We start from the raw sequence: 14,974 nt of genomic DNA, 5'->3' as shown, positions 1-14,974 counted from the left end.
TTCCTCTATTCTCTGTGAAATTCTTTTTTATCTTAATGATATTTTTGACTTGTTTTCCAGAAAAATATCCTTAGAAAAACAAAAGATACATTTACTTGACAAAAATAATCTTGTCAAGTAGCCAAAATGATCTCATATTTAGAATTTTTTAATGTTTTCCTGAAACAAAAAGCAAGAAAAAAAAATTGCTTCTCAAGTAAATGTATCCTCTTTTAAGGATGTTTACTTATAAAAGTTAAAGGAGTTGTTCACTTTTAAAAAAACTTTTGCTGATAATTTACTCACCCCCATGTCATCCAAGATGTCCATGTCTTTCTTTCTTCAGTCGAAAAGAAATTAAGGTTTTTGATGAAAATATTCCAGGATTTTCTCCATATTATGGAGTTCATTGGGAACCAAACGGTTCAAGGTCCAAATGAGAGTTTCAGTGCAGCTTCAAAGGGCTTTATAAACGACACCAGATGATGAATAAGGGTCTTATCGAGGACCGTTCGAGTCATGACTCGAAAAACGATTTGTTCATTTTGATGAACGAGTTTGAACATGGAGAGTCACGAACGCTCATTACAAAACGGAGCAACGCGACCATTTGTGCTTATAAAACTTTTTAATTTATTTTTTAAATGACCAATCGTTTCGCTAGATAAGAAGCTTATTCATCGTCTAGTGTCGTTTAAAGCCAATTGAAGCTGCACTGAAACTCTCATTTGGACCTTGAAGCGTTTGGTTCCCATTGAAGTCCATTATATGGAGAAAATCCTGAAATGTTTTCATCAAAAACCTTAATTTCTTTTCGACTCAAGAAAGAAAGACATGGACATCTTTGATGACATGGGGGTGAGTAAATTATCAGCAAAAGATTTTTAAAAAGTGAACTACTCCTTTATCACAATAAGTAAAACATGATATAACTTTCACATGTGTCAAATGTTTAAAATAATACAAAAGTCAATGGGGTGTCCCTCAGTGATAAAAAATAACATTTGTATGTGTCGGCTGTTTATGTATGATAGAATGAGAGAGTCAGTAACCGCAAGGATGGTGTCTCAAAGTTAGATTTAGAGTTGCTCTCTGTCCTCCTTGGTGCTTTGTACTCCCATTGGGATTAAAGTGAAAGACACTCTCCACTGAGAAACATACTCCACACTTCCTCAGGGACCCGAGGCATTCATCCAGCCCTGCCGCCCAGAGAGCCATCATTTACAAAAGGGTGACTTCCCTCTCAGTCGGTCTGACTCGCTTTGCCGCAGGATACACCACAATGTCACACAGACAAGACTTTCTTTCCAAAAAAATAAAATAATAATATAATAATAAAATTTTATATATATATATATATATATATATATATATATATATATATATATATATATATATATATTCTTAACTGGTATTTTCCATACACATCCATAAAACACTTCATAAACCTCTCTAACATTTCTTGTTGTGCTTTTCCACTGCTGGTACGGCTCGGCTCATCACGGCATGGCTCGGTTCGGTTGGCTTTAGCTCGGTTTGCTTTTCCACTGCAGTTAGTATCGCTTCAGTGGTGGGAATTATAGTCTGACTGTTATATTTTATCCACACCTCTGCAACCAAAGAACCTGCACTCTGCACTTCGTCCACTGACCACGATTCAGCCATTTCTTTTTTGGAAGTTTTCTTTCTTTATTTTTTCTTAAAGCAAGTACTTTTAAAAGAGTGCTACAGCAGTGGCGGTTATTGGCTCGCAAATACAATGACGCTGGTAGTGACGATTCTGTCTGACCAATCAGTGATCTGCAATGTATTCACGTCATATTTTAGTATCGGTATTGTACGATTGGAACCTCAACAGAGGCTGTACCATTTGAAGAGAACCAAAGTGATCCGTACCGTACCGTACCATGCAGTGGAAAAGCGGCACAAGTGAGCCGTACCGAGCCGAGCTGTACCGTACCATGCAGTGAAAAAACGTCAAAGCGTGCCATACCGAACCGTGCCATACCGTACCATGCAGTAGAAAAGCGTCATTAGATGTCTTTAACTGACAAGACAAAAATACGAATTAAGATTTTTTTTTTAATATACTTATAAAAAAAAATATTCTTTTTTATTTGCACTTCAGACTCTCTAAAGAAAACGCAAGATAAAACCACGTCTTGGTCAAAAAAACCAAACAGATTAAATAAGACAAAATTGAAGATTAAATTGTTTGATCTTCGTTAAGCAAAAAGGAAACAACGAATCCCTGAAAACTGAAGATGCCTAATGATCTGAGAGCGCAGCGTATTACAGAGGTCCATAAACACTAGAACACATATAGGGAGACATAAAGTAGGACTTAACCTCTTTAACTCATGAGTACCGACGAATAAAAGAGATCAAAATAAAACTCTGAAATGTCAGAGAGGGGCGGAATAAGCTGAAAAAAGAATCTGACAGCTAGTCAGAGACAGTCTGGAAGAGAAATGTCATTAGGCAGTCCAGGGTGGGAAGAGGGCTTTTCATGAACGCCACTCTGTCCCCATGACTCAAACTCTCCACTAACATGAAACAGTGAGGATTTAATCAAAGAAGAGCTCAAAAATCCAGACAGCTTGCATGGCGAGGTGTGACGTGCCGGGAGCTTTCAGCGGAATAATTGATCTGCTGAATTTTTAACTCAAAATTCATCCACAATACTCTATAACAAGCATTCAAAATCTAAAAATCACACTGGGGTAATGCAATAGAAGTTATGTGTTACATAATCAAAGAACTGCTTTCAACTACTTTAACAAGAAATGCGTTACTTGTTAACTTAATGTATTAATGTAAGGCAAATAATTGGTTGTGTGTGTGTGTGTGTGTATATATGCTGTATATATATATATATATATATATATATGTGTGTGTGTGGGGGGGGGGTTTGTATATACAGCCAAACCAACTTGCGATCATTTTGAAGAAAGCTGTAATGTTAGAATGGTAAGATTGGTAACATGTGACAAAGACAGTAACTTCAATGCTAGTGACTATTTAAAGGCTCCACAGACTCACCACAGCGGCCTTGGTGATGCACTCGGATGTTCTTCTGGGTGGCGCAGGCTTTCATGTTGAGCTCACATTCGCTTTGGTAGTCCAGGCCATCGCTGCCACACACCACGTGCTTGGGGACGTTCTCACAACTCAGAGGACACATGCACTTGGCGGACAGACCGTCTGATGACTGGATGCAGGTGCTGCCAAAGCTACAGGTCACCTCACTGCACGGGTCCTTCAGGGCTGAAAAACAAGAGATAGAGAAAATGTACAATACAATTTGATGTCATAATCCTGTGTAGCTATGTGGTAGCTAGATGGTCAAAAAAGCTCATCAGTTCACCAAAAAATCTAAATTCTGTCAGTAATTCCTTACTCTTATGTTGTTCCAACCCCATAATTCTTTCGTTCATCTTTGAAGCACAAATTAAAATATTTTTGATTAAATCTGAGAGCTGGATCACTCCTCCATAGGCCTCTGAGGGATTGAAACTTAGAAAAGTTAAAGACATCGTTAAAATTGGCCACTATTGGTCGACGCTGGTCATGTGTGTGTTGCGTGTGACGTACAACACAAAAGCGTTGCGCTGTTACACTACGTGAACTAACTCGAGGCCCATAGAGAAGGAAATTAATAGTTGAATTCGCACAAAAAGTATTCTCGTCGCTTGATAAACTTAAGATTGATCCACTGTAGTCACTCGGACTATTTTAACGATGTCTTTAACAACTTTTCTGGGCCAGCAAGTTTCAATCGATTAGAAGTCTATGGAGGAGTGATCCAGCTCTCAGATTTAATCAAAAATATATTAATGTGTTTGAAGATGAACAAAAGTCTTATGGGGTTGGAACCACATGAGGGTGAGTAATTACTGACAGAACTTAAATTTTTGGGTGAACTATCCCTTTAAGTTGTATACAGTACGCTGATATGTATTCATACGTCCAATAACGTTACACATGCTAGCAAGCAGTGCTCGTTTCATGATCCACTTTTGGTTGTGTTCGAGTAATTGGTTAGCTTATGTTCATACTATAAAGTCTGTTTAAGGTGGGAGTTCAAGAGTGAGCTCCAAACATCCACGCTATTATTGAGATAAAATTGGGTTCAAATGAGGAACGGCCTCCCAGGACCTCCACGCGGCTCAGACGTGCCCCGTGTCGATACAGATGCCAGAGTGAAGTGGCTTAACCAGGGCTGAAGAACAGCTCAGTACCCCAGACTTGAATATTTGGACACAGCTGGGTGGGTGTACAAACAAGTCACTCTAATTCACCACGGACCATTTCAAGCAAGCTTTGCATTGACAAAACATTCTCAATTGATATGCTTCAGCATACCCGTCCTTATAGTGGAGCGACATAATCCGTTTTTTTTCCACTCTGAAAATAAGAAAGCCCTGTTTTTTTGTTTTTTTTTCTGCAAAAGACTTTGTCTGTTTCTTATTAAACATTCAAACACTCAGGACTGAAGTTGAAGAAATGATTTACACAAAATGAAATTTCTGTCATCATTGGTTCCAAACAAACCCTGGACACTCTTTTTCATATAATGAAAGTGAGAGAGAGAGCCGAGGCTGTCAAGTTTCAAAATGACAAAAAAGTACCATAAAAGTATCATAAATACTAGGGATGCACCGATATGAACATTTTGGCCGTTACCGATAACCGATAATTCTTTACATTTGAAAGCCGATAACCGATATTTGGCCGATAAATCAAAATTAATTTTTTTTTTAATACTTTGATAGCCTGTTTACATAAATAAAAGGCTCACAAGCCTTGTCTCAAACACTTTTAACATAAATCAAACATATACTACAGTATAACCTAGTTTGAACCAGTGTAAGATTCCTTAACTTTTATTTAATTTTACACTGGGCAACTTTCTTTATTAAAAAACGGTAACACTTTATAATAAGGTTTAGCATTAGTTAGCATGAACCAACAATATATATTTATATTTTTTATATGTTTATATATTTTTTATATATATTTTTTATATTGTTTTTATTTACAACAATATATATCAATATAAATTATAAGAAATTTTTAAGAAAGTTCTATCTAACAAGTCAATGCACTGTGAACTAACATGAACACATATTTTATTAACACACCTAAGCAGGTGTGTTTGATCAGGGTCTTCAGGATTATGAGAAACTTATGTTTTTTCTTATGTCCGATTGACAGGTGTAAGGGGATAAGGGGATGCGAGACGCATAACAGTTACTATAGTAGGCTATTGCAGTTACTTTAGTACGCAATAACTCCAGAGCACGGATGAATGGAAAAGAGGGTAGGGCCTCGAGTACGAGAAGTTTCTCTATGCTGGTGTTTCTGTATTATTCCTAGGGTGTATTAAATGTGATTTCATAGTTCATCTGTGTCAAGAATTTTGTTTTGGATTTATCAAGTCAAGCCAGTATATGGCATACAAGCGGAAGTTTTACTTTGTAATGCACCAGGGTGATTAAACTGAAATTAAAACATTTCTATTTTTGATACTCATTTGATTATTATCATTATTATTTAGATGATACATATTCATGAGGCGCTGACAAACACCGAGATGCTGAAGAGTGAACGGACCGTGTCACTTCAGAGGGGCTAGTTTCATTTCCGACCGTCCCCACAAATGCTATCGGCTCTAATTTGTTCTCACTATCTCTGTCCCTGTTTTCACCTCTCCCGTGCGTCATATCAGCCAGCCTACAGTCTTCGGCATCATTTGTGGGTTTTACTTTGTGTAAATCTGCTAAGAGAACCCACTTGTTTAATTAAAGGTTTCTGCCTCTCTCTAAGGACCACGCTCCACTTTTGCAGTGTGACACGCACACACAAACCCACTCACACGCATGTGATAAACCTGGCAGGCAGCATCGTAAGGAGGAGATCAGTGGTGTTTTTGTGTGTTGTGTTGTGTGATCAAAGTGTTCATTCTCTTTTCCTCCTCTCCCTCGCTAAAAAAAGACGACTGTGCCTCCCTCGTCTTTGCACGTCTGAACCTCGCACTTCATCAGCCTGGGCTTGCTAACTAACCAACCAGTAGCACTTCCAAAAAACTCATTGTGAATGTTTGTGTGGGGGAAGTGCTAATACACACCCAACATCCGCACACAGGGAGCATTTTTACACTTTGCAGCAATGCTAAAGGAAAGATGAGGGATACAGTGTGGTTTAGTTTAGTGGCTCTTAACCATTTTGAGGCCACTCTTTGACCAAGACCATATTTGAAGGCCCAACATCTGCGCTGATATGTACAGTACTAGTCAAAACTTTGGATGGGGGGGGGGTATGGTACAACCATTTGACGCACTGACTGTCCAATGATTCTAGGTGGTCTTGGAAATGATTGGCTTGAGTTTTTCGAGTCCTGCCCATTCCAAAGATGATTAAATTACTTAATTATCATTTTAGTGCTTCTAACTCAGTTGCTGTAAGTGGGTTAGGAATAGGATTGTGATTTTTTTTAATTTTTTTTTAAAAGATCAAAAAAGAAAATCACATACCCCACCTTTAATAAAAATAAATCATCAAAAAGGATCCTTTACAGGCTTCTCAGAAGCGGAAGTTGTCATAGTTGGGTAAACTTATTGAGCAGACAATCGAAAAAAAATATATATTTATTTTGCATTCCTATGATCTCGGATTAGTTTTCCAAAAGTGAAGAAAAAAAAATCCTCTTTTTTTCCGCTTAACAGTTCAAGGGACTAATTACAGTGGGCAGTAGAGAGAGAGATGTACAAAGATGTACAACAGCCACACAGCAGCTAGTTTTTTTTAAATGTAATGCTAAGGTAATAAAACACTAAGTATAGTGTCATAAATGTACATGTACTTAAAAAAAAAACAAAAACAAAAATATAAAAACTTTAGAAATACATCATCACACATCAAACATATATATATATATGTTTTATAGTTTTTTATTTAAATGTAAATAAATAAAAAAAAATGCTAAATGATTCATCTCTAACCTGTTGCAAGTTGTTACCCCACTCTCGCTTATGCAGTACATATTTTCCCTCAAATAACAAACAAGTCTGTTCGCTATGATGGCTTTTAGACTGACTCACGCATTCTGGTACTTTCTTTATCTTCACAGTCATAACTAGTGGCAACTGTGCTCTGACTCATTACTTCCACTTCAACAGATTGGCCTCCTTCCCAAAGCCAAACTCCAAGACTTTTGATTTCATCAGTCTGATGAAAAGCAGTTCTTTAAATCAGTTCTGCTGCGTCTGTCATAAAGTACACATTCAGAAAAGTCAGACAATCCGCATAAACAGCTTCTTGGTGGCGCTCTGTTTGTTTTGTGACAGCACACAGAATTGCCTCAGCGAACCCATTAAATAACAGTCAGAGCTTTTTCCACCTATTGTCGCTGAGAGTTGATGAGCATTGAGGAAAAGGATGAGCTGATTAAAATGCAAAAGGCTGCCCGGTAAGGTGTGTATGCGGCTCTCCGCTGTGTTAGCACAGATAAGCCGCCCTCTCACACTGAGACAAGCAGGCAAATTGCCCTTTAGAATGTGACCAGCGTCGCAAACCGAAAGGCTATGAATCGATGGGGTCGCCACGGAGATGAGTCGTTTCCTCCTTGTGCTTTAGCGCTCATTTTCAGGGATGGAAATACAGTATCCTGAGGAAAGAGCCGGAGCTTATAGTTACCCATTGATGAACTGGAAATGTCGCTCACAGCCAATTAACTGCTCTTCTTCTGCTCTGAAGAGGTTCAAGACAATGAGAAAAGAGAGGCATGAAGAAATAATAGGACCTATACGACATAAAAGTAGGCATAAACGTATCGAGAGGAAGTGGAGACGGCAAGAGGAGCCTCCACTGATCCGCCTCTCTGACAGTGCTGTGATAATGTGTTAGTGCTGGATGTATTAATGCTTAATGCGTGCAGGGAGCTGTCAGCGGCCACTACGAGATCCTGACGGGATGGGTTCGACACAACCCGCCCTGCACTGCGAGCCCTGGGCGCGTATGTGTTAAGAAGGCTTTAGAGGAGCTTCGGGTGGTGCAGATTTCATCTCCTCGGTTCTTAAAGGAATATTCTAGCTTCAATCCACGGTCGACTGGCATAATGTTGAATAGAAAAGAATTATTTAAAAACATTTGTTTACAAAAACAAGAATAAAACGCAAAATCATGGTTATGATGAGGCACAATTCCATTGAATTGATTAAAAAACACTTCTTATAAACATCCATTTCTAAAATGCATGTTATTTTAAAACTTCATCTGTGCACGTTATTTATTTATTTTTACATTTTTTGATGATGTAATTTATTAAAATATCAGAACTCGATCTTCCAATGAAATGACACGTCTCTCGTGACGTATGCCAGACTTACCCAATCATTTCGTCTGATTAAACTTCGCCTCTTTCTTACAATCGACAGCAAACTTTCAGATCTACCTCCATCCAATCAACACTCGATAAACTTAAGGCCTGTTCACACCAGGACGAATTTCGTGCGCGATATAAGGGCGCCAATGTGAGTGTGCACACCGACATGAAAAATGGCACGCGTAAAAGCGTCATTTTTTTAAAAAAAAAGCCTCGGATTAGTTTTTTTGGTTTGAAGCGCCGCGTCAAAAACTATCCGACCAATGAGAATGGCGCTTTTGCTAACGTGTCTGGAGCTTTTAAAGTTACAGTAAAGCACAACTTGGGGGCGCTCATACACAAAACGGTCTTACCGAGCACACATACGTAACCGTCTACACTGCCGGAAGACGAGGAAGATGCAAGGCATCATTACATTAAGCGCCATCTAATGTCAGGGAATGAATTTGCATGTTCACTCAGCTCATCGTTAGCGAAAATCGCTTGGGTGAGAACACAAAAAACACGCTGGCGAGTAACGTGCGCCGATATTCGTTCCGGTGTGTAGGGGCCTTTAGGCCGTGTGTCCACCAAAGTGTTTTTCCACGCGCCTGGCGTATGTTTTCAATGAGAGCGCCACGTTTGTTTTTTTTAACGCCATGAGCGTAACAAGGCGCTGAGCGTTTTTTTCACACTGAAGTGCCAAGCTTTTCATCGCAATATAACTGTAAAAATATATTTAATCTACACAGAAAAGTGATTTACACAAGACACACTACAATCATGCCAACATATCATTTACATCTTGAGGGGATCGCGATACTATCGAAACAGTGAATATTTTAATGTTTACAGATTATCCCCATTTACTTCCATTGTTCGTCAGTGTAACCTTAATTTAGCTTCTTTTTAATAAATCTTTGTTGTAATCAACATTATGCCACAAATTCTGAACTTAACTTATCTTAAGGCCTACAAAGCCTAGAAAAAACTATCCACTAATATCCCCAGGTTTTTCACAATCTTTACTGCAAGGCTAGAAACTGGAGATAAGCCAAGAAATAAAGCTGAACATCCACAGATGACCTCCAAACCCAGTGTCCCACCCTTGGCTTTTGTCATCCCTCACACAGCGAAATGATTTGTTCTTTTGATGTATTTCTTCAAAGGGCTTATTTGACTACAGCTGTCTTCTTCCTTTGCATGCCTCAGTGTTGCCCTTGGATAAAGAAAATTAGACACAAAAATGGATAATACACATCTTTTTGTGGTTGGACTCAAAAGCCAGGCACTCCTGCTTCCCTGCGATAGCTGTCAGTGTGTGTGCACAATTCAGGAGGTTAGGCCCCTCCTGACCTCGGGCCTGTGAAGTCAGATACCAACATCATGGGCAAGACCAGGAGCTCACGGGCTTAAAACACTACCAAACCTGTCTATCATGGTCGAGGTTTATCCCCTGTGAGCTTTAGTGAGCGCTAAACAGATGCAGTGCACTGCAAATGCCTTTTCAAGACTGGATTTAAATCAGGAGGCGTGTGCTCAAAATGCAAAAGACAAATCTATGCTTCCACACGGCTCGAAAAAGATCACAATCAAGAATTCAATCATAATCCCTGCTTCTACCGATGACAAAAAAGTGGTTTACATATGTTCAAAAGGTTTCAGCAATCCTAGAAGTTGAAAATGAATTAAGGAAACAATCATTCTGGAACTAAAAACCAGAGGTAAAAAATACTAAGGTGTAAAAAATACAAAATACTAAGGTGTTCTAAAGAAATTTCAAAGTGGTGGTTGCTAGGGTGTTCTGAGTGGTTACAATGGTGTTAGGGTGTTATTATCTGTAGTTGCTAGGGCAGCACTACGTCTGGGATTGTGGTGTATTCTTTGGTTTTCTCCAGTCATTTTTTTACCGGTCCAATCAGCGAACAGAGGGAGTGGCTGAGAACCTGCGGTAGTTTGACTCATCGTACGTCACAACCAAACGTTAGCGATTGGTTATGGCAGATCCAAAGTGGCTCTGGGCAGATCCAATAGTTTTAATCCCGCCTACAAGGAAGATAAAGGGGTCGTTCAGGATTTTGGATATCGGACCTCATTGCTAAGTTAGCCTGGGTGTTATTTATCATTTGAGACAGTTTTCAGAATATTTCATCCAGTCCTTCCATTTCCACAGTTTGCCGGTGCTAGGCTAGCGAGAGTCAATGGTATCAGCTAGCCTGCCATTAAAAACAGTTTTACCCACTCCACAGTACGCCAAAAGCAAATAAGCTTTAACTTATAACTACTGTATACACCTCGTCACTTTCACAAAAGCACAAACATTAAGTCTAATACTTAATGTTACGATTAATTATTCACACAATTGCAAGGTTCAACCAGGCACTGCACTCCAATAGAAATAGGTAAGCAGATATAGACCATTTTGCAAGATGTAAACAACACTGGTCCAGAAACACATGTAAATAAAACATCTTAAAGATGTTTGTTTAACTTTTTTATTCAGTTTTATATGTTCTGTTGGTTGTATTTTATCCCAGCTTTTATGTAGTGTTAAAAAACTGAAACAGGAAGGGCTTCTGGACCAGTTTTGTTTACATCTTGCAAAATGGTCAATAAAGCGGCTGCTTTGGGATTTCAAAAGGTCAAAGGTAAATGATTGTGGCCAAAGAAAAGTACAGGAAACCTTATTTTGAAATGCCAGATACAGCTTACATGCTTCTTTCCTACACTGCTCTCTGTTACTGGAGTACTCAAACATAATAATGACCAAGATGGAATTGTTTGTTTTGGCTAAAAGCAATATAAAAAAATATAAAAAATGTTTTATTTTTTCCTTGCAAACAAATTTTGAGTTCAATCAGCAGGCACATTTGAAGCTAATCATTTTCTTTTCCTTCAAGCAACCCCCTTCAAACACACACGACACACACACACACACACACACACATTTATCAGTTGGTATTCATGCGTTCTGCAAGTTGATAATATAAAGTCAGTCGGGAGAGACGTGAATTAGATTTTCAAGTGATTTAGCAGCTTTAAACAACAAAATTTGGATAGCAAAAAGACATTAAAACAGCAAATTTATTTCTTTTTATTCATCCATCTAATATCCATATCTATCTATCTATCTATCTATCTATCTATCTATCTATCTATCTATCTATCTATCTATCTATCTATCTATCTATCTATCATCTCAGCATTAAATTAATGAGAACAGTACTTTAAAGAAATCTCTCACACAATGGCTGGCCTCTCCTGCACGCTTGAATGTGTAAGCACGTAAAGTGGCGTGTGTCTGCGTACGTGATTCAGGAAAGGTCGTGGAAGAGAAGGACATCCTTGGAGGGAAATGCAATTACCGAAATGAACTCATCTTGTTTAGAGGTACTAATCATTTGGAAGAGGATGAGTAAAAGAAAAGGAAGGGGTAAGAAAGAGGGCAAATATCAGCTTATCATCATGAAGACAATGGGAAGGGCAGTGGTTGTGCCGCTGGTGTGTGGCAGCATGTTTGACTGTGTACTACACAAACTGAGGCTGAATGTAACAGTCAATAATCACTATCTGGCACAGCGAGTGCATGCGTTTAAGTCCCCGAGCGCATTCAAGCACTGTTTTCAAAGGTAAAATATAATCATACCCAATCAGTTGCGATTGTTTCTTTAAGATGTCTTTATGATTTACTTTCAAAAGCACAGACTGTGTCCTGAAGCGTACTGCTGCCATCAAATATCAATGGAGGCACATGGTAGACAAACTGTAAAGACGTGGTAAATGCAGCGTAACATATATCATATTTAACTCAAATTAGCTGAGCAATAATCATCACTCACACTGGTCTTGATTCCAGAGGAATTTTTCCCATTTATTTCATACATAAAGATAAAAAAAAAACCTTCAATAAAAAGCAATGAAGATAATACTATCTTAAGTAAATTACATTACAAACTTAGTTTTGAAGCAAAACAGCATTTAAAAATCAGAGAAAAATCCAAAAGGACGTCTATTATGAGGCAATGAACTACTCAGTCCATATAAGAAATAAATAAAAATAAAATGATATTAGAATATAAATCTATTCTCTATATATAGTTCAATACAAAATAGTCAATATATATGCAATCATAAGTACTGGGGAGATTTTAATGTTCAAATGTCAGTCAATGGGAATTTTACTGCCGTGCGTTGGGTACTCGGGGCATTAACGTGAATGATCAGTCTGGCTCAATAAGATGACATCAGGGAAGTAGCTATATTAGGACCACACAACAGTTGATACAAATGTCTAAAAACTGTACTTTTATTCAGCTGCCTACATTTTTATTCCCAAGCAAATCAAGCTACAATACAATTACAATTATTATTGCCCAAAAATTGAGCAGGGAACACTCAGAAATGTCTAAAAATGTTATAACGGTTGCTAAGTCCCTGATTGTTATACTCAATAGTATACACTCGAGTGTAGTAAGGGTTAAAATTACAATGCATTATTCAGGCCAGTCAAATGCATGAATACATGAATAAGTTGTAAAAAGCATCTCCCATCTGGAATTAGACGCGAGAGCATGGAAAATGTGCCTTTTTAATGTGCCCGTCCCACTGTAATCTGCCTTATCTCACTTCAACACTACATCCTCCCCCTTCGGAAGTGAACAGGACGACACAGGAAGAGAGACAGAGGAGGAGAGCAAGAGAAAGAGATTTGAATAAGTATCCTCATTCTCCAGGGGATAAGCAACCGAATGAAGCTCAATGATGGCATTGATCATATTCAAGTTGACGTCTGTGTGTTATTGTGTGTGCTGCTTATATAGAGTGGCTGTGTGGAAGTGATGCTATAAGACGTACTAGATTTGGGCCACATGAAACCCAAAATGGGGTGTCCAAAATTTTGAATAGTTTGAATTGACCAATTACTTTGGGTCACAGCATCACATTTACAGAGAGAGTTTGCATTTAATGCCCTGTGCAGACCTCCGTACACCCCTAATGCCATATAGCAGAATCGTCTGAAGCATTTTAGCACCATTTTTCAGCTGAGTAAGTTTGAGATCAGAAAAAAAAAAATCACTATGATGGATGTTGCTAGAGTATCTGCTTCGAAATTCACGGAGGACTCCATTATTGAAGGAGAAAGTCAATCTTGCTATAATTGTGTGCCGGTGGATAGGATCAGACTGTGTAGACGTAACCCAAGCTAAATTTAGTCTGAGTGCGAGGAACCGTGGCTTTTTTTTTCTTCTGCAGATGGAGTAGGGAAGCCGAGAAGGCGCTGATGAGTGTGAATTGAGTCTCCTGTCACGGAGACAGGTGAATGTGTTGTGGCGAGCGTCTCCACGCACGAGCACGGGAGCCGACGCAGGGGGTGAAACAGGGTGAGCGAAAAACTCATTTGCACGAGGCAGGGCTGGATACGTGCCATTGGCGGAGACTGCCGAGCTCAGTGGCGGTGGAGGTGTCACAAGGACCCTGCCTGTGCCTGAATAACAAGCCATCACGGGGAACAAACAGCCAAACAGGATGTTGGTTTTCACACCATGTCTTTAATATGGGAAGCAAAAGTTCATTCACGCACACCTTAACCAATAACAAGTGTCATTTTGTTGTAAACAGCACTTTATCTAACACCAAATCAGACAACCAACGCTGTAGGTTGACAAGACATGGCAGTACTTAAAATCATGCTAAACTTTTTGCCCATCATAGAGAAAGTAAAAAAAAAAAAAAAAAAGATTTAATCAGTGGCTTCAGAGAGATTTATCTTTGAAAGGAAGGCAGAAGGCATCTTACGTCTGACATATGCAGCCATCTCATTAGACCTTGATAAAGCAACGTGTAAAAAGATTGATCAACTACCCATTTTGTATGGAAAAATAGGACGCATTATATAAAAAAATCTGTTTTGTCCAACAGCCTCAATAACGGTGGTCTTAATTTTGTTGATTTTGCAACTTTAAATAATACTTTTAAAATCAACTGGTTGAGGAATTTCTTGAGGAATCCATTTAGTATTTGGAATATTATACTGAAGTAGGTCTTTTAGGAGGTTAGAATTTTTTGTTGATGTGTAACTTCAGCATTGAGAAGATTGCACTCTCTAATTTCCAGTAGCATCTCATTGCAGTGCACGAGATCAAGAGGGAGTTGGATCCAGACCTAAGGGGTGGAGATGGGTAGGATTAGGGGTGGGGTTAGGGGTCAGGGGGTGGAAACGGGTAGGATTAGGGGTGGGGTTAGGGGGTCAGGGGGTGGGGTTAGGGGTGGAGTTAGGGTGGAGATGGGTATGATTAAGGGTGGGGTTAGGGGGTGGAGATGGGTGGGATTAGGGGTGGGGTTAGGGGTGGAGATGGATAGGATTAGGGGTGGGGTTAGGGGGTGGAGATGGGTAGGATTAGGGGTGGAGTTAGGGGGTGGAGATGGGTAGGATTAAGGGTGGGGTTAGGGGTGAAGATGCATAGGATTAGGGGTGGGGTTAGGTGGTGGAGATGGGTGGGATAAGGGGGTGGAGATGGATAGAATTAGGGGTGGGGTTAGGGGGGTGGAGATGGGTAGGATTAGGGGTGGGGTTAGGGGTGAAGATGGATAGGATTAGGGGTGGGGTTAGGTGGTGGAGATGGGTGGGAT

At 39.3% G+C, this 14,974-nt stretch overlaps 1 protein-coding gene across 14 annotated transcripts in view; it reads right to left on the bottom strand.

Moving 5' to 3' along the window:
- Positions 1-14,974, bottom strand: part of agrn (agrin) — a 238,248-nt gene that overhangs the window by 80,854 nt on the left and 142,420 nt on the right. For all 14 annotated transcript variants that reach the window (XM_089124604.1, XM_089124603.1, XM_089124607.1 and 11 more), the window contains one exon: positions 3,022-3,246. In XM_089124604.1, coding sequence (XP_088980730.1) covers positions 3,022-3,246 — 225 coding nt within the window. The remainder of the gene's footprint in view (positions 1-3,021; positions 3,247-14,974) is intronic.

The sequence above is a fragment of the Pimephales promelas genome, chromosome 20 (genome assembly GCF_988280905.1).
Source record: "Pimephales promelas chromosome 20, fPimPro1.hap1.1, whole genome shotgun sequence".
NCBI lineage: Eukaryota > Metazoa > Chordata > Actinopteri > Cypriniformes > Leuciscidae > Pimephales > Pimephales promelas.
This window is presented reverse-complemented; position numbering and strand designations above follow the sequence as displayed.